Raw genomic sequence first — 24,387 nt, 5'->3', positions numbered from 1 at the left:
CAAATCAATATCAAAAATAAAATTTGACCCCGCTCGGTTTTAAATAAAAGTAAACATTTCTCGTTGGTATATTTGAAATAATATAAAATTTTATATATTAAAAGTTATAAAAGAAAAACAAATATAAGTTAAACTAATTATAAAAATATAATATTAAAAAAAACAAACAAAAAAGCTAACATATCTTCGACTACGCGTTTGATGCTAACATATCTTTGACTACGTGTTTGGAGGCCTAACTCATCTTTAACCATATGTTAGGAAATCTAACGCGTCTTTGACGACGGGTTGGCGTCTTTAACCATGTGTTAGGAAATCCAATGCGTCTTTGACGACGTGTTATGCTAACAGGTCATCAAAGACGCGTTAGATTTCCTAATATATGGTCAGATGAGTTAGAGATGACCATTTTTGAAAATATTAAGTTTATGGGACAAAGTTGGAATCTTATTTTGTATATGGGCTATTTTAGAGATTTTCCCCAAAAATAAAGTGTAAAGAAAAGTGAATAATTATTGATCTCTTATATATATATTAGCGTAAATTAAGCTATTAATTTTTGAGGGAAAGAATTGTGAGAATTAACCAAAATATGACAAGTATCTGTAATTATTTACTTTTATTAAAATAGAAAGATTGGATGGCTGGCAGCTGGTTATCGCAATATAATATAACTAGCATCAAGTTGTTAGACATAACGAACTAGTTTTCATTAATAGTGGCCAACGTGACTAACTACAAGGACTCAAATTGATTATTCGTGAGTTTCTCAAATCCACCACCCACCCATCAATCAGATGTAAATAATGATGGAAGAAACCCTAGAAGAAGGCCAGACGACATCATCACTAGTCGCTCCAATCATCTTCGTTTTCGTCTTCACTCTCCACTTATTCGACGCCTATTTAGCACATCTCAAAAAGGTAATTTGCACTTTTTGTTGTAATTAGGTTTCGGACTTTGAAATCAAACCTTCATACATGTATCAGAAAGCCTCTGTCACCGAGAAGGATGCACAATTACGCGCTGAAATCAGGCAGCTGCTGAAAGAGGCGGCTGCTTTGTCAGAGTAAGCATCCTCTTCACTTTCACTCCATTCATATCAAATTTTAATAATAACATGGAAAAGGGTTTTCATCATGTTGCAGACCTTCAACGTTTGCTCAATCTGCAAAGCTCAGGAGACTGGCGTCAGCAAAAGAGAAAGAGCTTGCAAAAAGTATCATCCTTTGCTTTAGGACATCAACACAACTAGTCTAGTTTATCAATTTTTTAGACCCGATAGATTGATGTTTGCTCAGATATGTTGGTTTATATACATTCATCTGTTTGTGTTTGTATCAATGTTGTAAAAATAGGTCTCCAAGGCCGAGTACTCGCTACAGGGTACGGCACCGAGGAGAGTTTCTTCAACTCCGACTAGTTACTGAGAATCCATCAAATGTGGTCAACCTCAGCCAAAATCACATATAGTCGGTTAATTTGAGCCGGTTTTGACTTAAAAAAGAAAACATAATTCATAGTTCTATAGTATTATAAAAAAATATCACTTTTTTTAGTTAATGATTAGCAAATTTTAGAATAATTTTGTATTTAAAAATACATATTCTCTTATTTATATCGATATTCGCTTATTTTGTTATAAATATTAGCATACTTATGATATTTGACATATATTTAATATCCAAAAATTAAATTTGTTTATATTCACCATTTCCGAGTACTCCGAGTACACCCAACTCCCCAGTCGGCCGCCTAGGGTCCGCCTAGCGACTTTTGCAACCTTGGTTTGTATGCGTTCGTGAACTGCTCTTTTTATACTGTTAACGAACGAACTTGAGCACATTCATTTTCTTAACAAACAGACGAACAAGAAAACCTCGTTCGTTGATCGTTCACGTTCTATCATTTGTTCAGTTAAAAGACAAATGAACGAACATGCTCTGTTCGTGTGCGTTCGGTTCGTTTACAAGCCTACTTAATTTGTTTGTTACTGTTGGTTTTAGATCTTCATTTCAGAGCTCAGTTAATAATCAGTTAGCAGAAATTTACCGTTAATAATCAGTTTCTGTTTAACTCATCTGCTAGACTATATCATAGCAACTTTACATGATAATGCAGGTCAAGAGTCGGCCAGCAAGGAGATAAAAACTTCAATCGCCCTGTTTGAGAAAATGCTGATGATTTCAAAGGTGATTTTGTTTATATTTTGGTTTTATTAATTGAGTCTGATATAACTATTAGTTTCTTCTTTGGCAGATTCTTACATATCTTATATTCATTTGGTGCTTTTGGCGGATTCCCGTGGCTGCCATATCCAAAGAACTTGTGCAGCCGTTTGGTAATTATTTTCTTACCCTTTTTGCGATGAGCTTTAGACTTCAATATCCACATATGGAGTCCGCATAAGAATCTAGAAGTAATTCAAAGATGATACATTTACCAGCTTACCATCGGTTAAATTCAAGTTGAACAAAGTTTGTCACATGCTTTAGACTTCAATATCCACCCAACGCTTCTTTTCAAAAAAAAAAAAAAACAGCTTTACCGTCAAGTGTATTAAAGAGCACATGTTTTCCTTTTTTTTGTTTATTATGATCTTGCACACAACTGTATACAATTGTTGTCTCACACACAAGCACAAATGAACACACACACACTACAAAATAAAACACAAATGAACGATATGCAATTAAACAAAGGGTACTGACGATACTAGCATAACTGCCCCCCTACTTATTGTGCAATACTCTGATTGATTGCTTTAGGTGGGAATACACTTTAATGGGATTGGGGTTCATATCACACACACATATATATAGGATTGAGTTCAAATAACTATCAAGTAGTTAGGAGCCAAATGAACCATAGTTTGGCATTTGATCATGGGAGGCTGCCGCCATGCCTTCAATTTTTCAAGTAAAAAAAGGGTTGGAGGGGTAAAATTGGTATAGCCTACCATTGTTGAATTTTTCAAGTGTCCATTGATAACATTTTTATACGGCATTATTTGAAAAAAAAATCAGCAAAATAACGGGCGTTTAATCTCTGTAGTTTGAGATTTTGAGTAGAGCCTTGCTATACCATTTTTTAAAAGTCGACTTTTTTTTAAACTTTGTGTATAGTATGCGTAATTATAAAATTAGGTTGCATAATTATCATCAGTTAATTATTTACATAAGTTGCGTAATTATGTATATATATAGTTATTAAAATAGGTTGCATAATAATGTATGTGTGTAATTATAAACTTTGGTTGTGTAATCATAATACAAGTTGCGTGATTATTTATATAAGTTTCGTAATATATTTATACAAGTTTGCGTGATTATTTACATATCTGTGATTCTGTGTAATTATTGCGGACACATATACCCTCGCCCACGCGCCGCATCCTGTTAACTCACCCCTAAATGTATATGTGCGCGTTTGTTTGTTCCAAGTATCAGACTTTGATCACATTTTATTGCAGGGAGGTTTTTATCCTGGAAAACTGGAGGTTCTGTCAACGGCAGCGTAATGGTAAAATACCAATTACTTGGATACATCTTTTTTACATTTTTTTTTTATAAATTTTGAAAGAGATTAGGGAATATATTTTTGAATTATTTGGTAAGAATTGTTTTTTGCAACAAGGATTAATTGGTTGCAGGTTGGTGTTATACCTTGGTTGATATTATCCAACAGAGTTGGCAAATACTTTTGCAACAAAGCTTTCAAGTAGACTGCATGGAAAAAGATTATGTTGATTTTCTCAATTTTAATAATATGGATACATAGAGAAGGTCAGATACCGTGCTCAGGTTATTTCTTTACTGTTACCTAAACAATATCTGAAAAAGAAAAAAAAACAGTTTTATGTTATCCTTGTGTTATGATTATTCCTTGTGTAGTTGTGGCAGTTAGATATGTTTTTTGGCTCGTGCTTATATATGATTATCTAGATCGAGTTAAGAATTATATTTCTTTCGGGCAGATGTATGTTATAGGCTTATAGCCTTAGGGCTTAGACTTTACTTATTTAGGTCACATACCATAATGGTATTTCCCTTACATATATTATTATTATTATAATTATTATTAGCTTTTATATAGCTGTTAAACTGTGAACTTATTATTAATATTATTATAATTAGTAGTAGTTTTTATATAACTGTTAAACTTTGATTTCCTTTATTTTGCTTCATACACATGTACTTAGAGCCGAGGGTCTCTCTGGAAGCCACCTCTTTATTCCTTTGGATAGAGGTACGGTGTGCCTACATCCCACCCTCCCCAGACCCTACTTATAGCTTTGCTGTCGGTGGGATTTCACTGGGCATGATTGATTGATTGATTGATTGATATGTTATGTAAGCATAACATTTGAATGACCATATATTTTGGGCAATATTAAGGCAAACAAAAAAGAAATCAAAGTGTGGAGATTTTGAAGTTTGTTTTAGGTTTTAGCATGAGTTGAGCTGGAACATTGTTAATCTGATTATCATTGTGTGTATTTTTTTATCTGAAAGTGTATATTATTAGAGTTATGCTTAATTTTGTCAACCTAACCCAACGCACTGATAAAAATATATACAGAATTGGCCATTGACCATGGTGACCTGTCTTATGACATTTTGATTACCATCAAAATTTCTATCTTTTGCTAGTAGCAGTAGTTGTCACTTGCCATGCTTAAGATTTGTTAAGATTAGAAAATAAGCAAATTATTAAAAAAATGTTTTAGTTTTGTGTACTGAATTTGATAACATGTTATCTATGCTTGTATGTATGCAAACATGTATTCTCAAAAAAAAATATTTATTATAGTTTTCTTTGTATAAAAGTTCACCTGTTTGGAAATTAAATAACAATACCAACAAACTATGCAACATGGAAGGGTAACCCCTAAATCGTAACTATCATAGCCATGCCGACGAGCTTTGAATCTGACAGACCACAGGCCCTGAGCCATGAGCTTTGGATCTGATGGGCCGCACATCCAGAGTCATGAGCTTCATATCAGACGAATCATACGTCCGAAGTTATGAGCTTCAGATGTCTATGCCACCATTGGCACCACAGCCTGAGAAATGATACGACACGGCCAGATCTTGAAAACTGACATATGCACTGACAGTAATACCGTGGAGCAATAGCAGATCCGGTTAAAGCAATCTATAAGACAGCCGAAACAGAGTCGACGATTGTACGATCTTCAACGTGTTGTAATATTAGGTCATTGCGTTGTAAGGCCGAGCACGGTTCGGTTTGGTTATTAGACGAAAGCCAAACCGAAATCGAAGTAATCGGTTATTTGAATATGCAAACCGTTCGGTTTCTGGTTTTTCGGTTTGGTTATTTTCGGGTTTTTTTTCAATTATGTGTTGCATTGCAAAAAAAAATTAAAAAATAAAAATGCTTATTTTAAGCTTGTATAAGAACGTGTTAGAGTACAACAATCCACATATATATTGAATTTAAAAAACAAAAATAGGCATGTGTTACATGGAATTATATGAATACAAAGTTGTTAAATAGAGCTTAAAAGTCTAAAAGCAATAAAAGTTTAGTCTTGATCTTCATTCATCATCTATTTTATTTATCTTAAAAGTTGAGTCTATTTCTTATCATCTTGATAATCTTTATCATCATCAATCGGTTCGGTTTTTTACGGTTTTTTAAAAATGGACAACCGAATTGAAACCTAAATTTTGGTTTTTCAAAAAAACAAAAAATTAACCGTCAGTTAATGCTTCAGTTCGGATTTTTAGGTGCGGTTTTTTCGGTTAATTCGGTTTTCTGCTCACCCCTATTGCGTTGGTTTCACATGACTAACTTGTGGGTTGGCACTTAGATTCTGAACTACAAATATTGTAATGAGAAAGATGTATTCAGTACGCAATTATTTTGGTGAACATAAACCGACCTACGTGTGCACTGGGTTAATTACATGGATGGTCTATGTGGTAAGACATGATTTCACTTTAGGTCCCCAAGTTTGAGAAGCTACAAAGAAGATCCACAAGTATGCACAAACGTAGCAGAAAAGAATCGTCACTGCTATAGCTCTGGCAACAGAAGCGTTACAGGATGACTCGAGTTGCTGTGATGATATAATAAGTTGAATATGATATGATTATCTTTGTAGTCTATTCCAGTAACTGGTCTGTAAATCTTTGAAGCAATCTTTCCCCAAACCTGGAAACACATAAATTTCATGTTTTATTAAAACATGTCTGACTTAAGTGTAACTGATGCAAACATGATGTAAATTATCGAAAACGGCATCCACAAACACCCTGTCAACGCCTCTCTGGATATATAGCAGTGGAAGAATCTCACCTTATGAGTTCAATCTCTAATCTATGTTATGCATGTGTAAGTATGAATAGTTATGTTGAAGGAACTTTGATGAAATGAACATCTGGATTACAGAATCAGTAATTGGAAACCCCAATTGCCACTCCAGTATCCTAGGCATCTTTAGACTATCAGGTATAGTCCACAATTTGCCGTTGAAATTGAATATGTGGCTATCGGTGTCGATGGTGTGCACCACCACCTTCATATTGGGGTGGGTGAGCGATGTAAAAAGTTGTGGATTAAATGCCGCCCAACTCATTGATATATTTGATAATATGTTTGAGAATATTGTGGATAAATACGTTTGATTTGATAATTTCCAAAAAAAAAAAACAATATTTTATTTAATATAACCGTTAAGGTTCACAATTCTAACGTTTTTTTAAGTAAATAATTTATTAAACCATATAAATAAACCCCTTTCTCATTTTTTCCAATCAAAAAGTTGCAAATCTCTCTTAACTCAAACCTTTGTTTGTTATGGACTTTTCATCCGATGATGAGTCGAGTTCGGTCGTTCCGCTCTTTATTCACACGGTCGTGTCTGCCGTAATCGCTATAGTAACCGACGAGGGCGAAAACTTGACACCGAAACGAGAAGAGCTGCTTTGAACAGAGATTGTGAAGAGGGTCACGAGCGCCTAGTAGCTGATTACTTTGGCGACAATACGATATATGACGAAACAATGTTTAGGAGACGTTTTCGTTTGAGCAAAGAGTTATTCATAAAGATAGCTAAAGATTTAGAAGCCTACCACCCATTTTTTGACAATGGATGGATGCAAGAGGACGTAGAGGTTTTACAACTTACCAAAAATGCACTGCTGCACTACGTCAAGTGGGGTACGGGATGACATCCGACGCATAGGATGAGTATTTGAGAATGTATGAGAGAACCGCACGAGAAAGTATGTGCAAATTTTGTAAGTATGTCATCAAGATTTATGGGAACCAATATCTGAGAAAACCCAATTTGAATGACATTCAACAACTATACGAAGTGCATGAATCTAAACATGGTTTTCCGGAAATGCTTGGTAGCTTATATTGTATGCATTGGGAGTGGTTTAATTGTCCAACTGCTTGGAGAGGTCAGTACCTGAGAGGTGATCATCGTCATCCAACAGTGGCTTTGGAAGTGGTAGCTTCACAAGATTTGTGGATATGGCATGTGTATTTTGGTGTTGCCTGTTCGAATAACAACTTGAACGTTCTGGAACAGTCACCATTATTCAACGACATTGAAAGCGGGGTTGCACCTGATTATTCTTTTGAGATTGATGGAGTAAAATATAAATACGGTTATTATCTTGTTGATGGTATTTACCACTAGTATTCGTCTCCAATTGATGAAAAACATAAGGTATTCGCAAAAAGCTCAAGAGGCAGCGAGAAAGGATATCGAGGGCGAGCATTTTGTGTGCTTAAAAAAATGGCATATTGTAGCTAACCCGACGCGGGCTTGAGAACCAAAAATGCTAACAACTGTTATGTATGCATGTATCATATTACACAATATGATGATAGAAGAAAAAGGTAGGGCGACGTGTCACACCCCGACTTAGTGCCTAGGCATGTGACCCATAGTTGGTACCTATTTTGTAAAAATATCAGAGTTGCGAGTTATTTAGCGGAAGACTTGGTTATAACAAAATATTAATTTATTTTGAAAAACTTCTCAAATAATAAATACCCGAGTGTTTGATTTACAAACCATGCTTGATCTTGCTTGCAATATTTTAATAATTAAAATTGAGTCATCTCCATAGCATCTAACTCCATAAGTGACTATGATTCCTAGCTATTTGTGCTAAATCTGTTTCCCTGTAATGGGGGGGAGGGGGTGGGGAATACGTCAGCGATATGCTAGTGAATCGTTCACTCTAAAACATTTAATAAATCTTTGACAAGATAGTTTTCTTGAACACACTCAGCAAAATCGTCTCTTATTTCTGGGATTTGTGCTACTTGCCATACACACACAATTATGGTTCTCTGGGAACTAATACCCATTGGAGAACTTTTGTTATGACTGCTAGCTTACGGCCACGTAGCATTGATTGACAGGCTAGACAGATATGTTTGGATCCAGAGACATGTATACTCGGTCTGAGCTGCTTTTATTTTCTTACCTTGTAACTTATGGATTAAGTAATCCCTTAAATTTAGAGATCACGTAATCTCATATAAACATTTGACTTGTTAAGATAAACAACCTGTTTATCTTAATGATTAACTATAAAGGTTTAACGTATTCACCTGTGATTGTCTTTTCTGAATGATGTGGTGATCTCGTTTGAAAATCTTTGTGAATGAATGATTATGGACCTATAATAAAATATGTTTTTATAAATATCCGGATTGTCTCTTGATCCAGCTACAGACCTTTAGTCTTGTTTTAATAGCTTTAAATCTTGACTGATCATTTGTTTGAATGAAATATATTTAGACATGTAGTCTTTCTGTTTATTTACGATTCATGTGCCGAGTTTCTTCTTCATGAAGAAACATTTATGATAGGTTTCTTCTTTAAGAGCAAACGTCAATTAACTATAATCCTTTTATGCAAAATCTTACGTTTCTTAATCATGAAGAAACTATATCCCTTGCATATGTAAAACTTTGTGTTTCTTAAGTATGAAGAAATATAAATGCTAACTATATCTCTTGCATATAATGTTTTTTAATCGTGAAGAAACTATTTTTGACTATATCTTCTTGTATGTAAAGAAGCTTATGCTTCTTAATCATAAAGAAACATTATTTTAGCTATAATCTTTGTATGTATAAAGCTTTTGTAAACATAATTATGATCATGGTTTGTGCTATACTCTAAACAACCAATAGAAGAAGATGATATCAAATTTAAAACCCTAACTAATAGGGTTTGCAACTGCCTCCACTTTGACGGAGAAAAACATGAAAACAAGTCAATTTCAACAATAAATCATACCTAAAACCATAAATATGGATAGATCACCGGTTTAGCCAACGATATCGTGAATTCAGAAGGGAGGATAGCGATTGTGAAAGGTATTAGGTATTAGAATGTTGAATGAACGGGTTATATGATATGTGGGTTTGGAGGATCCGAATGAGACCCATTGACCCGCAAAATCCTTTAAAAAAACCCAAAACAATGAGAGGCCACCATTTTGAAATAGAGTAATCTGGTGGCACGAGGGGGGAGGCGACGTGAGGCCTCCATTCGTACGCAATGTATTAATATACTAGATTTTATCCCCTGTATTACGGGGGTTGTTTTACATTATTCGTTTTTAATATTTATATATGTATATTTGGATTTTAATTTTATTTATTGAAAGAAAGTTAATAATTAATATACTTGAGGTTTGATGATAAAATGGTTTCACAAATAAATGATATGTTATAATCCGGTTTAAAAGCTATCTGTGTTTGGTGATACCCATTACCCGTTTATTTTCTTTATTATAAAATTGTTTCTTAATTATAAACAATATATTTTTTTAAAATAAAATAGGATATTAATTTTTAGTATATCCCTATTTTATAGGATATTCATATCAAATATTTTATGAGATTAATTTTTAATATAATGAGATGTTATAACCCGTTTAAGAGCTATCCGGATTTGGTGAGACCTTTACCCGTGAATTAGGGTCAAATGCGTGAGAAACCTTTATTTACAAATAAAGCAATCTGATGGCTTAAGAAAATTGTTGTTTTACATTTTTTGTTTTTTAATATTTATTTTTTGGATTTTAATTTTCTTTATTGTAAGAAAGTTAATAATATACTTAGGGTTTGATGATGAAAGGGTTTCATAAATAAACGACATGTTATAACCCGTTTAAAAGCTATTTGGATTTTGTGACCCATGACCTGCTTATGTTTTTTTACTATAAAATTGTTTATTAATTATAAATAATATCTTTTTCTTTTTAAATTGGATATTAAATTTTAGTATATGTATATTTTATAGGATTTTCATATCAAATAATTGGTAAGATTAATTTTTAATTTAATGAGATATTATAACCCGTTTAAGAGCTATCTGGTTTTGGTAAGACCCATACCCATGAATTTGGGTTAATCAATGAGAGGTCTCCATTTAAAAATCAAGCAATCTGGTGGCTTCCATAAAATAGGGGAGCGACCACATCGCGACACATAGGATTTTAGGGATTTTGTTTATATATTATATATCTATATATTAACTTTCTTACAATAAATAAAATTAAAATCTATATATATATATATATGAATATTAAAAACGAATAATGTAAAACAGTCCCCGTAATACGGGGGATAAAATCTAGTATGTGTGTGTGTGTGTATAATATAAATGAAACCTTTAAAAACTCTTTGGTTGCTCTCTATATTCTCTCAAGCCACCATATTATTTTATTTGTAAATGGAGGTTTCTCATGCATTTGACCCGAATTTATGGGTATGGGTCTCACCAAACCCAGATAGTTCTTAAACGGGTTATAACATCTCATTAAATTAAAAATTAATCTCACCAAATATTTGATGTGAAAATCCTATAAAATAGGAATATACTAAAAATTAATATATGATTTTAAAAAAATATTATTTATAATTAAGAACAATTTTATACTAAAAAATAAGCGGATCTCGGGTCTCACCAAACCCATATACCTTTTAAACCGGGTTATAACATCTCATTTATTCGTGAAACTCTTTTATCATCAAATCTTAAGTATATTATTAACTTTCTTACAATAAATAAAATTAGAATTCAAAAAAATATATAAATATTATGAACGAATAATGTAAAACAACCCCCGTAATATGAGGGATAAATTAAATTAAAAATTAATCTTACCAAATATTTGATATGAAAATCATATAAAATAGCGACGTGCTAAAAATTAATATCCGATTTTTCAAAAAAATATTATTTATAATTACGAAACAATTTTATAGTAAAAGAAAATAAGCGGGTCATGGTTACCAAATCCAGATAGCTTTTAAACGAATTATAACATATCATTTATTTTTTAAGCCCTTTAACCATCAAACCCAAAGTATATTAATAACTTTCTTACAATAAAGAAAATTAAAATCCAGAAATAAATATTATAAAACGAAAAATGCAAAAACAACCCCCGTAATCAAGGGATAAAACCTAGTGTGTGTGTGTGTGTGTATATATGTATAGAGAGAGAGAGAGAAAGGTGCATGCGCGATGCGGCGGGATACACAAATCTTAGTAATTATGTAACAATTATGGATGTTCAATGTTCGTTTGAAATCTTGAAAACATTTAAACCAATCATCACTTTTGGTTAGCAGGTTTCTGAATGTTCAAACCATATCAAACGGTTTGGCTTACAGTTTATACCAAAAATCAGCCATATAAAACCGGACATGACTGTAAACTTATTATTGAAGCTCCATGCGTGAAACCAAACCGTTAGTAACGATTCAATTTAAATTTTCAAAGATTCAGTTTTGGTTTTCAATGATAAAAAAATCGAACCAATGGTTTGACTCATGGTTTAACTTAGAAACCATTAAAACCGAATTGTGAACGCCCAAACGTAACGTGTTAATTTTTTTAATTGAAAAAACTATAGCAATAAAATATCCAAATTAAAGGCAATAAAATGCTTAGTTTTATGGTGCAATTTTTAGGAAAATATATTAACGTATGAAAAAGTTACGGCCGCTGGAAAATCATTGGTGGGAAGTTGGTTTACAATTAAAATGAAAAGGAATACATGGGTAAAAATGAAGGTTCAAAGTTGTAACTATTTCTTAAATTTACAAAAGTTGAGTAAAGTTGAGGGGGCAATGTTGTAACTATTTGTATGCATATTTTCTAATGGACAAGTTTGCCCCTATCTTACATGCTATCGAAAATGTACCTTATGCTTTACAAGTTGTAAATTACTTAAAAAATAGGTGTATTAATATGCCCATGTCTCATGTATTATATATATATATATATATATATATATATATATATATATATATATATATATATATATATATATAAACGAAACATTTAAAAGCTCTCTGGTTGCTCTCTAAATTCTCTCAAGCCACCAGATTGCTTTATTTGTAAATGGAGGCTTCTCATTCATTATACCCGAATTCATGGGTATATGTATCACCAAACCAAGATAGCTCTTAAACGGGTTATAACATCTCATTAAATTAAAAAACAATCTTATCAAATATTTGATATGAAAATCTTATAAAATAGGGATATACTAAAAATTAATATCCGATTTAAAAAAAAGATATTATTTATAATTAAGAAACAATTTTATAGTAAAAAAAAAATAAGCGGGTCATGGGACACCAAATCCAGTTAGCTTTTAAACAGGTTATAGCATATCATTTATTTGTAAAACCCTTTTATCGTTAAACCCTAAGTATATTATTAATTTTCTTACAATAAAGAAAAATTAAAATCCAAAAAATAAATATTAAAAACGAAACATTTAAAAGCTAGTATATATATAAACGAAACATTTAAAAACTCTCTGGTTGCTTCCTAAATTCTCTCAGGCAACCAGATTACTTTATTTGTAAATGAAGACTTCTCATGCATTTGACCTGAATTCACGGGTATGGGTCTCACCAAATCCAGATAGTTCTTAAACGGGTTATAACATATCATTAAATTAAAAATTAATATTACCAAATATTTGATAGGAAAATCCTATAAAATAGGGATAGACTAAAATTAATATCTGATTTTTTTTAAAAAGATATTATTTATAATTAAGAAACAATTTTGTAGTAAAAAAAATAAGCAGGTCATAAGTCACCAAACCCAGATAGCTTTTAAACGGGTTATAACATATCATTTATTTGTGAACCCTTTAGTCATCAAACCCAAGTATATTATTAATTTTCTTACAATAAAGAAAATTAAAATTCAAAAAATAATTATTAAAAACCGAAAAATGTAAAATAACCCCGTAATACGAAATAAAACCTAGTATATATATTCTCATTTCGATTTTCTCACTTCTTTATACTTGTTCTTTCTTCAAATCCTCTTATATAGAATATGTTATTATGCGGTCCTAACTACACTTAGAGCTGTAAACGAACCGAACGAACACAAACAAGACCTTGTTCATGTTCATTCGTTAATGAAATAATTTTTTCATGAACGATTTATGAACACTTACCGAACGAGATTTGATGTTGGTGTTCGTTTATTAAGGAAATGAATGTATTCACGAACGGTCCACGGACACAAATAAAATCGGCAAAGCCTAGAAATTGAGACCGGTATATTCATCAACGTGAATAATAAAAGTATGTAAACAATTCGAACGAACATGAACAAGGGTATGCTAGTGTTCGTTCATTTAACTTTACGGAAACGAATGCTTAATCGAAAGAATATTTAAGTTTTTGATCGTTTATTTAGAACTGAACACTTGTGTTCGTTTAACATAATTCAACAAAGATAAACGAACATAAATAAACACAAACAAATATAAATGAACACAAATTAACAAATACAAAACTTTCTAAGTAGATAACTTATCCAAAAAAATATTTAATTATTTTCTATTAACACATGAACGAACATAAATAAACAAACATAAATGAACGTTCATGGACATAAATGAACGAACGGAACATGTGTTCATGTTCGTTCATTTAATTAAATGAACATAAATTTTTTATTCGTATTTGTTCGTTTATTAAATAAACGAACATAAACGAACTTCCACCGAATGTTCAGTTCATTTACAGGCCTAACTAAACTACTACTCTATCCTTTCAATTCAAGTTTAAAGGTGAAGTGAGATATTTATTTTTTCCTTTGACGAACGTTTTGGAATATGTGCCATTTCCCTTTACAGAAAGCAAAACTTAGTCCGTTTGAGGGAAAACATGATGCCATAAGAGGCTAATTTAAAGTTTCAAGTCTAAATTACTCTACATCAAATCCACAAAAGGTTTTAACAAAAGATGACATGAGTTTATTGTTACAAACTAATATATCCACGAATCGGATCGTGAAGTTCAAATTGCACGTAGACCAGCAACGGACATTGATCATGCTCAGGTGCAAAATAACCGAACATCGCGCCATTAAAAGAATTATGAGAGCTGGTCAACACCTAACAAGTTTAAGCTACTAATCTTTAGGGTTTGTTTAGAGCATTCCAAGCCTATTCCCTACCATATATTCGTATATATCGTATATTTAAACTAAAAATCACTTTATTTTCTATCTTCTGCTTAATTAAATAATGTTTTTTATATTTTTATCATTATCTTCTGTCTCCTTCACTCACAACCACTTTCAGAAAATATTACAAAATTATACTGTATGAATAGTGAAATCCCAAATTTAACTTTTCCATATAATATTCTCTCTTATCTACTAATTAACAATCACTTATAACCATACCATATACTTTACAAAACTTCCTCACACAAATATAGGGAATAAGCTAAGAATGCTCTTAGTTCTTTTTGTTTATTTGTGAACCATATCACTCTTTTACGAATAGAATAGTTACACCAATAGATGCGTAAGCAAGGCTTATTCATTCCTGTAAGTTTTGCCTAGTCTTTTACTAATACCTACACCAATAGATGTGGAAGCAAGGCTTAATCCATGCGAGTTGTGTTGATTCTTTTATGAACACTTACACCAATAGATGCGTAAGCAACGCTTAATTCATGTGAGTTGCGCTAATTCGTTGCCTTAGTTCTCTAAACTTCTTGATTCGTTGCCTTCGTTCCCTAAACTTGAGGAGGTGGTGGGAGGACCTTAAAGATTTAGCTCATCAAGGATTGTAGTGCGGACTAATTATCCTCAAGGATAGTCACTGTGTCCATCTTATTGTTCCTTTTCTTTCTTATATACATTAGTCCCATTAGGGATTCAATACAAGTTTTATAGGCTTGAAACCAAAGCCAAATAGCATGAATGACCTGGAATTTGTTTCTTGTTTGATTTAATTGTTGCATATATTATGGATTCAAAGATATTTGAGAGAGCATGAAATTAAGGATGAAAATTACAGATAGGATGATGATAGATATTAGTTCCAGACTGAAACTATTCTTTCATTTTCTAACCAACCACTACAATCCACAACATTAAACTTCCATTAAAAGTAACACAACCAACCATACTTTTACAAACTCACATATCTTCTTCATTCATTCATCATCCTCCTCTTCATCCTACAAACCACCCAACAAATTATCAATTAATTGTTCAATAACTTTGTTAATAATAATAAAATTGTTTAACTACATCTCCACTGTCGTCGTCGTCATCATGAACTTCTGACTTGGACTTGTCTGATTCGTCTTCCTCCTCCTCTTCATCAGGCTTTCCCTCAGCCTAAACAATTATCATCCACAATTTTAGGTTTTCATCTCAATTTTCCGACGAATTGTAGGTTTTGAAATTACCAGTTTCTTATTGTACGCCTGGAGAGTTTTATCATATTCCGACTTCCTCTTCTCCGCTTTCGCTACAAACGGAGCTTTCTCCTAAATTCACACATCCGAAATCAATCAAAAGAAAAAAATGTACAAATTCAAAACAATAACGCTTACGGCTTCAGACATGGATTTCCATTTCTCACCGCCAGCTTTCCCGACCTAATAATTCACGATTCACAAATAAAGATAATAATCATAATAATTTTATTATTATTAATTAGAGGAAGGTTAACGTACAAATGAAATTAACTAATTATATAATTACATTAGAGTAAAATTACTCTATAATTACATAATTACTCTACTTGATTCTCACAATTAACATGTTAATTTTATTTGTATTTGATCCAAACCCTTATTAATTATGAAAAGTCAACGGCAGGCAGGCGATTCTTACAACGGAAACGGATTTGTTGTTAGGATGCTTCTCCTTGTACTGTTTCCGGAAGTCCTCCCTGTATGCGATCGTAATTAATATATATATATATAATTACAAGATCAAACAGATCTAACATAGCATAAGAGAAACATACATGAAGACGAAGAAGGCACTGGCAGGGCGTTTGGGTTTGTTGGGATCCTTGGCCTTCTTTGCCGGAGCTTCTCGTTTCTTCACCGAAAGCCTGACGAGTTCATAAAACGTTAAAATAAAATACAGAGAGAGATATTATTATTAAGACACAGCCTTACCTGCTGCCTGGTTTTTTGGATTCAGACTTGGATTTGGCTCCCTTCATGACGTGACTCGGGGTGAACTCAGTGAGTTGGAAGGGGGATAGATTATTAGATAACAATTATAAGATAAGAAGGAAGAAACAAGTGAGTGGAAGGAGAATAATATAAGGGAAGGGATATGGTTTGGTTGGGTGTAGTCTAGTGTATTATTCCTCTTGCTGTGTGTATTACTATTACACATACTATCCTATCAAATTTATCAACTCAACAACTAGGGTATTAAATAACATACACAACTAGTTTCTTTAAGAAAGTCTGAAATTGTTTCGTAAGGTTTTACATTGGGAACGATATGTTGTTTTCAGATAACAAGTAATGTGAATTAACCTCGACTTGTGAAATTTTTAGCATGATAATAATGCTCACTTAACTAATGAAAAAACATTTACTTTTATTGTTCGATCAAAAGAGAGCCTCGAGTCATTTAACAACATGAGATGTTTTAGACTTAGGTTTATGTTTTTGAATTTCTGGACTAACATTGTTGCAGATCAGTAGGAGTCAGACGTTAGTTGGAACCGCATCAGCAAAGCAACTTGTGATCAGTAGTACTTAGATGATCGACAACAACAATCTTTCACAAAATGTAACATCAGCTCCACATCATATTTCAAACAACCCAAAAAACACACATTTTCATCGATAAAAACAAACCACCACAAACCGTATTAAAAATATATGTATGTAATAATGTTTACGAGAGAATGAGCCCACCTAGTCCTCTGCTTGTCCGTCTACGGTCCTCGACTTCCCAACTGGACTTCAGGCCCACAACGAGGTAAGTCTATTTCCCTTAAGTCCATGCTTGCCACATAATCCAAACACCATCATAGAGTTGATCGTTGTGGGGGCTCATGTTGTTACATGCCATCAGTGGTAAGTGAGGTCAATGCCAGCACTAATTGGCTTTGGAAGTAACCATGTTACACGCTACCGTGTCTAATATTTCATTTTTTCATTCATTTAATTACCTTATATCAAAAACACCCATACTTTTATAGCTGCATTTTATAAGATATTCCTATGAATCCTCTACTTTTTAAATAGAGAGAAGACACTTTATGATCGGTTTGAGACAAAAATCTTTAATAATTACCTATAAATAATCATAATTAAGAATTATACCGCAATTAATTGAAAAGATCTTTTCTTATTATACACATCTTCATTATAGTATATTTATTATAAGTCACACGTGGTAGCAAATTAGCAATAATACAAAGTAGTTTAGATGCCACATCGCCGATCCGTGTACTCCTTTGTGTTTTCATTTGCGTTTCTTCTATGAACGTTGATGCCACGTGTCAAGATCCTAATAAACACATGCACGTGCTAGCCCATACGTGTTAGTTTGGTGGGGTGGTAATGACTCATCAATATCTATGCATTAAAGTTTAAACATAAAAGGTAAAAGGTTTCAGTATATTTATTTTTTCTACCCTTATTCTTTGTTTTCACCTAAATTATACCCTTTTTTTTATCCTTTATGCGGTGGATCTATGGGTTATCCAGGTGGTGCCCGGGTTACCCCTCAACTTTTCCGATGAAGTATAAAATTAGTAAAAAATTATGTTTCTCTTCTTCTTTTGGTGTATTAGGTTACCCTTGAACAAATAGTAAGATACCCCTGAAAATATAAGGAAAGAAAGCGTCGAAGGTTTTATCGGATTTTATTTTGTTTTTCCGATGGCCATACACAGTTACAAGACGATGAAGATGAAGTTTTGTTTTGTAGTGTATTTATGTTTACAAGGTAAAAAGTACAAAAGCATTCAAGTTACATTTGTCCTGTCCTTTCATCTTTTAATATTTATTAAATTAAAATTCTAAAATATTTAATATTAATAACATGAGACATAAAGTTATTAGTTTATCAATAATTTGGATTTCTAAATATTATTTATTTATATATTTGTTGGTATAGTTTATTTAGTTGGCTTTATTTGTTTTATTTATATATAAATTAAATATATATTTATACTTCATTTAATTTTTTACTTTATTGTTTTATTTATATGTTAATATATTTTTAATTCACAGGTAAAAAAATATAAATAAATATGTATTACGTTTTTGTTTTAGCCACAGTTTGATACATTTTTACTGTTATTCTTTTATAACTTTAAAATAATGGTGTTTTCTATCTCTCAAATAAATTGTTATGATGTATTTATTTTTGTATATGTTTTGATATAAATTTTATTAAAAATAATCAGTTTTACGTTTCGACATAAATTTTATTCAAAATAAGTCAGGTCAAGATGTTGTTACAAACAACTAGAGTTGTAAGAAATTGAATCCATTAAAAATTAAAAATTAGGGCCCATTTTTCCATTCGTATAGGGCGGGCCTCGAATGGCTCTTGAATTCTCGATGACGGTCCTGTATCAGTGTATAATAAAAAATTGGGTTACCCCTCAAATTTTATCCTAGATCCGCCACTGCTTTATGATATTACTCGGTTGTAAAAAATAGAAATAATTATCTATAGTTATTTTGATTATATAAGTTTTAGCTACGTTAGATTGTGTGTTGTCGTTGAAGTCCTGTTTCGAATTTCCCAGTAATATTGTAATATGCAATGCTGACTAGATGCTAACTGTACTCTTGTTGGAACCTTGTTAAACTGCTTGAGCCTGTTGTGGTTCAAATGAATAAGGAATTCAACGAATTATTTTTCTTTCTTTCTTTTTTATTTTATAGTTTACTACAAGAATATAAATTAAGAGATAATTTCTATAATAAAAGAATGTTAAGCATATTAAAAAATAAGGAAAACAAAATTTATAATTTTGCCCCGTCTCTTCCGCTTTCTCTTTTTCTTTGATCTTTTTTACATTTCTTCTAGAATAAGCGCCAGCATTTTTCAGATGTCGTTTAACAACCTGGATAAAGATTACTAAAATCCTTGAAAAGAAAGTCCAAGTCCCTTAACCTTCGTTTAGAAATTTTCGCTCCCGTCACGATACTACTTAATACTTTATGGACGTCGGCGCCAAATTCTGGATCGACATCGGTGGTTGTTCTTTTTCCTTGGTCCCTTCTGAGTGGTCGACGTGTGACTTGTGGTGAATCATCTTGCCCGAACACATTTATGTCGATCCCTTATGAGCATCTGAGCTACTAGAGGAGATGCATGCACTGGACGAAGTACTTTCGGTACGCTTTGGCCATGTGCCCTCTAAGTTTGGTGAAATTATCTCGATTCATTTTGAGCATAACTGGAGTATTTGCCACAAGTACTCCTCATCCCACGTTTTTACAATCCGGTGCTTATTCAACACCTCAAGTTTCCATTACTGGATGGTGAATTGGTAAATTTGAAGATCATCACTCTCACTCGGTTGCATTAGACGGCTAATTTTGTTGTATAGATTAGTAAACAGTCCTATAAATTTACGCGTTTCAGACCACCTTCCCAATATCATATTGGGAGTAGACATGCACAAAAAAACCGGTTCCGGACCCGAACCGGTGGAACCGACCCGGAACCGGTTCCGGTTCGTACCCGGTTAGGGTATTATAATACCCAGATAACCCTACCCGGACCCATGTATTTGACAAAAAATCGGTTCCTACCCGGAACCGGTTCCAACCCGATTTCGGTTCCTACCCGAAATAACCAGTTCCGCCGGGTTTTTTCCTAAAAAAAGCCGTTGTAACCGGTTCCAACGGTAATATAGCCGTTGGAACCGGTTTTTGAGCTAGAAAACTATATAAAGGGTTGGATGATCACTTGTTTTACCACTCCAACTCAAAAACATCAAGAAAACTTATCGGTTTACACTTTACACTCCAATTTTTTTCACTTTCATTCCACCACCACTCGATAACTAGTTGTTATAGCAAGCCAAAACAAGGGCGAAAGAAAGGCGGCGGCTACCGACTCCGTTTTTATTGACCCGGTTCGTGCCGAAAATGACGCCAGAGTTGCAAAGATCCTCCCTCATAACCGCAACGAAGAAGTATGGCGGAATTGGGATTTGGTTGAGTTGCTTAATGGAGACATTAAGGCTCGTTGCAAATTGTGTGGCACTTGTTTAAAGCATGATTCAAACTCTAATTTAAAGAAGCACATCGAGAAGAAATTTTGCAAGGCGTTGAAAGAAGTTCCCGCCACGGTCCAAGCCGAATTGGGTAAAGATGGGGCAATATTTCGTTACAACGTGAAAGCGGTTCACGATAGGATGGCAAAGTTCGTGATTCAACAAGGTTTTCCGTTTAACCACTTCGACAACCCTCAATTGACGGCCTTGATTAGAGAGACTCTTCAACCGCGCTACACCAATGTAAGTCGTACCACTCTTCGACGTCATTGTCTAAAGTTGTGGGAATGTGCCAAAAAAGATTTGATTGATTTTTTTGACACTTTACAAACGGGTGTCAACTTAACTAGCGATGTTTGGTCGGCACCCCATGGGTTACCGGAATCATACCTTTGTGTAACTGCGCATTGGATCGATCCGGTATCTTGGCAAATGATGAAACGCGCCATCGCGTTTGAAAACTTTCCGTTTCCACATACCGCCGAAATATTGTTTGAAATTTTGGATGAGGTAATAACCACTTTTAACTTGAGGAAAAAAAAATTTTCAATGTCGTTTGATAACTCATCTAGCAATACAAAAGCGGTAGACAAGTTATATATAAAATATACACCACTTTGCTACGGAAAGTTTTTTCATACTCGATGTGTTGCCCACATTATCAATTTGGTTGTTCAAGATGGTCTTGACAACGAAACCATGGAGGGCGGTTTGAGATTATTTAGGTTGATGTTACAAGATATTTTCAAAAGTGGAAAAAGAAGACATCTTGAATACAAAAACTATTGCAAGTCGGTGGATAGAAAATATTTGGGGCCGAATTGGGACGTTCCAACCCGTTGGAACTTGAATTGTAATATGCTCGCTTGTGCTTTTTCCCAAAAACAAACTATACAAGCGTTTCATAGAACGCTTGTGGATCGTTGCGAAGCCGATATGTTTCCAAACGGTGCTTGGGATAATATCGGTTACTTCTTGGAGTATCTTGATGTTTTTAAAACCGCAACAACTAAATTGTCGGGGGTTTACTATCCTACTAGTTGTTGGGTTTTACAAGAATTATACAACATCTCCTTGAATTTCAAAGACTTTGAAAACAAAAATGACCTTTTCGAGCACATTGTTGACCCAATGAATAAGAAGTTCCTAAAATATTTTGAAGGAATACCACCCGTGTTTACTTGTGCCGCCGCTTTAAACCCCTACATAAATGTTGCCGGGGTTGAGGCGTTGATCGAGGAAATATATGACAACATGGGTGCGCACGAGATTGATCCGATGGCGTCGACGGAAGCAAAGGATTCTTTCAACAAATCCCTTCAAGAAATCTATGACCATTACATCAAAATTTATGGTCCAAGCTCAAAGTCGACTTTTGTGAGGAAAGCAACATCAAGTAAGCCATGCAAGGACAAGCTTATAAACATGATGAATGCGGTTCGTGAGTCGGCGGCTAAGCGGCAAAGGGGTAACACACCAGCTAGTGAACTTGGCCGATAGAGTGGAGCAAACTATGGAGAAGGTGAAACGGTCGAGGACGTTCGCAACCTTGACATTTTGGCATGGTGGAAAGGAAAGCAAAACGAATTTCCTATTCTTTCCGCCATGTCTTGTGACTTGCTAAGCGTCCAAGCTTCAACGGTTGCTTCGGAATCGGTTTTTTCACTTAGTGGAAAGATATTATCGATGCGAAGAACCAAACTCACTCCCGAGTCCTTAGAGATGTGCATTTGCCTAAATGATCATTTGGACGCGGTGGATCGTATACAAGACAAGACAAACTTTGAAGAAGAAATACCACTTGAACGTCCAATTCAAGAGATGGAAGAAGAATCTTCGGGTGAAGAAGACGAAGTCGTAGAACTCGACTAATTTTAATTTGTATTTTTTGTATTTGTTCTAATCATTTATGTATTATGTAACACGAATCAATTAATTAATGTAACAAGTTTTTTAAAGTGTTATTTGTTTGTGTTAAATAAAAAACTTGTCTTAAACACTTAAACTAACTTTTAAACACACACACACACACACACACACACATATAATTATAGAACATTACACAACGAACATTATTGCAAAACGATTAATTACAAACATTATTAAGCATAAAACTAAAAATAACAAACATTGTTTGTTGTTTTCGTCCCGCCATCTACGACCATCAAGCTTTGTTACCGGCGGCGGGGGGTTGACTTGTGGAGCCGGACGACTCCCCGACTTCTCCTTTTTTGGCATCCAAATGCTTTTTTCCTTGCAATACTTATTGGTATGCTTTCGAAGGGTGAAATTCGATTCCGCCTTCAAAAACTTTCCGCAGTATTTGCATCGAGCCATCTCCTGTCTGTCGGTCATGACACACAGGTCATAGTGAACCCAAACCTCAGGGCATCTCGGGGTGTCGATAACCATAACAACTTCGTCGTTGGTTGCCACTGGTAATGGTAAGTGGTTTAACAAGAAATTGAAGTGTTTAACAAGTTAGGGGAGTTGGTTAACAAGTTCTAAACCTAGTATGTCTATATATAGTAAGTGGGGGTGGGTATAAACATTAAAAACCGGTTCCAATGGTCTAAAAACGGTAATATAGCCGTTGGAACCGGTTTCCAACGGTCAAAAATCATTTAAACAAGGAAAACCCGCTGGAACCGGTTTTTGGGTATAAACCGGACCCGGTTCCTACCCTACCCGGTTCCACTGGTTCCTGATATTTGCCTACCGAGTCGGGTCCGGTTCCTAGTCAGGAACCGGTTCCATTTTGTACCCGGTTCTTAAAAAACCGGTTCCTACCCGGTTCCGGGTTTTTAAAAAACCCGATTTGTGCACGTCTAATTGGGAGTACGCTCTGTACTTCCCACCAATGAGTATAACAACTCTCACACATTAGTCCTAAATGTTCTTGCCTTTTTCTAGTCCGCTAAAAAATGAGAGTGAGTTTTACAAATGGTAAAGAAACCAAAAAAATAGTGAAATACAATGCTGTGTATACGATCTTGGGATATTTTAACCCAAGCACGACACAATGACTCTTTCTCGTGTTTCATCCAAGGAGTTGCCTTTGTTTTGGAACGACTACCTCCAACGCTCCGCTCGAGCCTCCCGCTCATCCCATTTAACGACCACCTCGACCGTTTTCCTTGCATTTGTGCGCCCGCTTGTCCTCAATGGTTCTTTATGAGGCTCTTGCGTCTCCGGAATAATAAAGTCGAGAGACGGCGGTGGCATTTGACTCAAGTTATGGTCAAACTCGATGCCATACGCACTGTCGTCTTAACCGAAAGACATATCCGGTCGACAACAACCACCCTATGGATCCATATTTTCAAAGAAGTGAGGTAGATTCAGTAGAGAGAAAACGATGGGTTTTCAATATTTGTAGATAAAATTGGAGTGTGCTATTAATTTTTTTAGGTAAAAAATGGATTAAATAGGTAAAATTTATTGATTTTCTTTAAGTTTCTCAAGCCCCAACGATCTGGGGGAATTCCCATGCCCAAGGGCTATATTCCGTGCGCTAGCCGTCTTGCGCTACACCAACCGTGTCCTGGCTTGAGCAATGATGTTGTAGTGTGCATGATTGATGTGGTCGTGCCAGAGGGATCGCGCCCCAAGCTTGCAGACCACAATATCATCTATTTCCAACACTATATATATGTGTGTATGAGGGGATGGTTCAGGAGAGAAATAAGATTATTTCGAGAAATAAATATGAGCCACTAGTTTTATTTTAGATTTTAAATGCTTAAAGATAAATAAGGAAAGTATTAATGCATGTTCTCTCTTCAATTAATATAAATAATAAATATAA

General features: G+C 34.0%; 3 protein-coding genes across 3 annotated transcripts; 2 read left to right on the top strand and 1 right to left on the bottom strand.

Annotated features, from left to right (window-relative positions):
- The first annotated feature begins 809 nt into the window (after positions 1–809).
- Positions 810–3,844, top strand: LOC143590949 (protein GET1). The gene is made up of 7 exons (XM_077071284.1): positions 810–923; positions 990–1,069; positions 1,149–1,219; positions 2,122–2,192; positions 2,260–2,341; positions 3,473–3,522; positions 3,653–3,844. The coding sequence occupies exons 1-7, from the start codon at positions 810–812 to the stop codon at positions 3,722–3,724; spliced, it is 540 nt and encodes a 179-aa protein (XP_076927399.1). The 3' UTR covers positions 3,725–3,844.
- A 3,387-nt stretch (positions 3,845–7,231) lies between these two features.
- LOC143590946 (uncharacterized) lies at positions 7,232–7,681 on the top strand. The gene has a single exon (XM_077071280.1). It carries the CDS (start codon positions 7,232–7,234, stop codon positions 7,679–7,681), a length of 450 nt encoding a protein of 149 aa, XP_076927395.1.
- Positions 7,682–15,507: 7,826 nt separating this feature from the next.
- Positions 15,508–16,571, bottom strand: LOC143590945 (high mobility group B protein 3-like). The gene is made up of 7 exons (XM_077071279.1): positions 16,489–16,571; positions 16,332–16,421; positions 16,196–16,253; positions 15,913–15,957; positions 15,766–15,846; positions 15,605–15,694; positions 15,508–15,531 (listed from the first exon to the last, which is right to left on the bottom strand). The coding sequence occupies exons 1-7, from the start codon at positions 16,533–16,535 to the stop codon at positions 15,508–15,510; spliced, it is 435 nt and encodes a 144-aa protein (XP_076927394.1). The 5' UTR covers positions 16,536–16,571.
- Positions 16,572–24,387: the final 7,816 nt, after the last annotated feature.

The sequence above is a fragment of the Bidens hawaiensis genome, unplaced genomic scaffold, assembly GCF_021521415.1.
Source record: "Bidens hawaiensis isolate Kalapana, Puna unplaced genomic scaffold, B.hawaiensis_p1.1 tig00039075_1, whole genome shotgun sequence".
NCBI lineage: Eukaryota > Viridiplantae > Streptophyta > Magnoliopsida > Asterales > Asteraceae > Bidens > Bidens hawaiensis.
This window is presented reverse-complemented; position numbering and strand designations above follow the sequence as displayed.

Coding starts and splice junctions, on each gene's coding strand:
- LOC143590949 (XM_077071284.1), top strand. CDS start 810: ATGGAAGAAACCCTAGAAGAAGGCCAGACGACATCATCACTAGTCGCT. Junction 1,220..2,121: donor AGAGAAAGAGCTTGCAAAAA/GTATCATCCTTT, acceptor ATGATAATGCAG/GTCAAGAGTCGGCCAGCAAG. Junction 2,193..2,259: donor AAATGCTGATGATTTCAAAG/GTGATTTTGTTT, acceptor CTTCTTTGGCAG/ATTCTTACATATCTTATATT.
- LOC143590946 (XM_077071280.1), top strand. CDS start 7,232: ATGTATGAGAGAACCGCACGAGAAAGTATGTGCAAATTTTGTAAGTAT.
- LOC143590945 (XM_077071279.1), bottom strand. CDS start 16,535: ATGAAGGGAGCCAAATCCAAGTCTGAATCCAAAAAACCAGGCAGCAG. Junction 15,958..16,195: donor ACAACAAATCCGTTTCCGTT/GTAAGAATCGCC, acceptor GTGAATTATTAG/GTCGGGAAAGCTGGCGGTGA. Junction 15,847..15,912: donor GGAAATCCATGTCTGAAGCC/GTAAGCGTTATT, acceptor GTGTGAATTTAG/GAGAAAGCTCCGTTTGTAGC.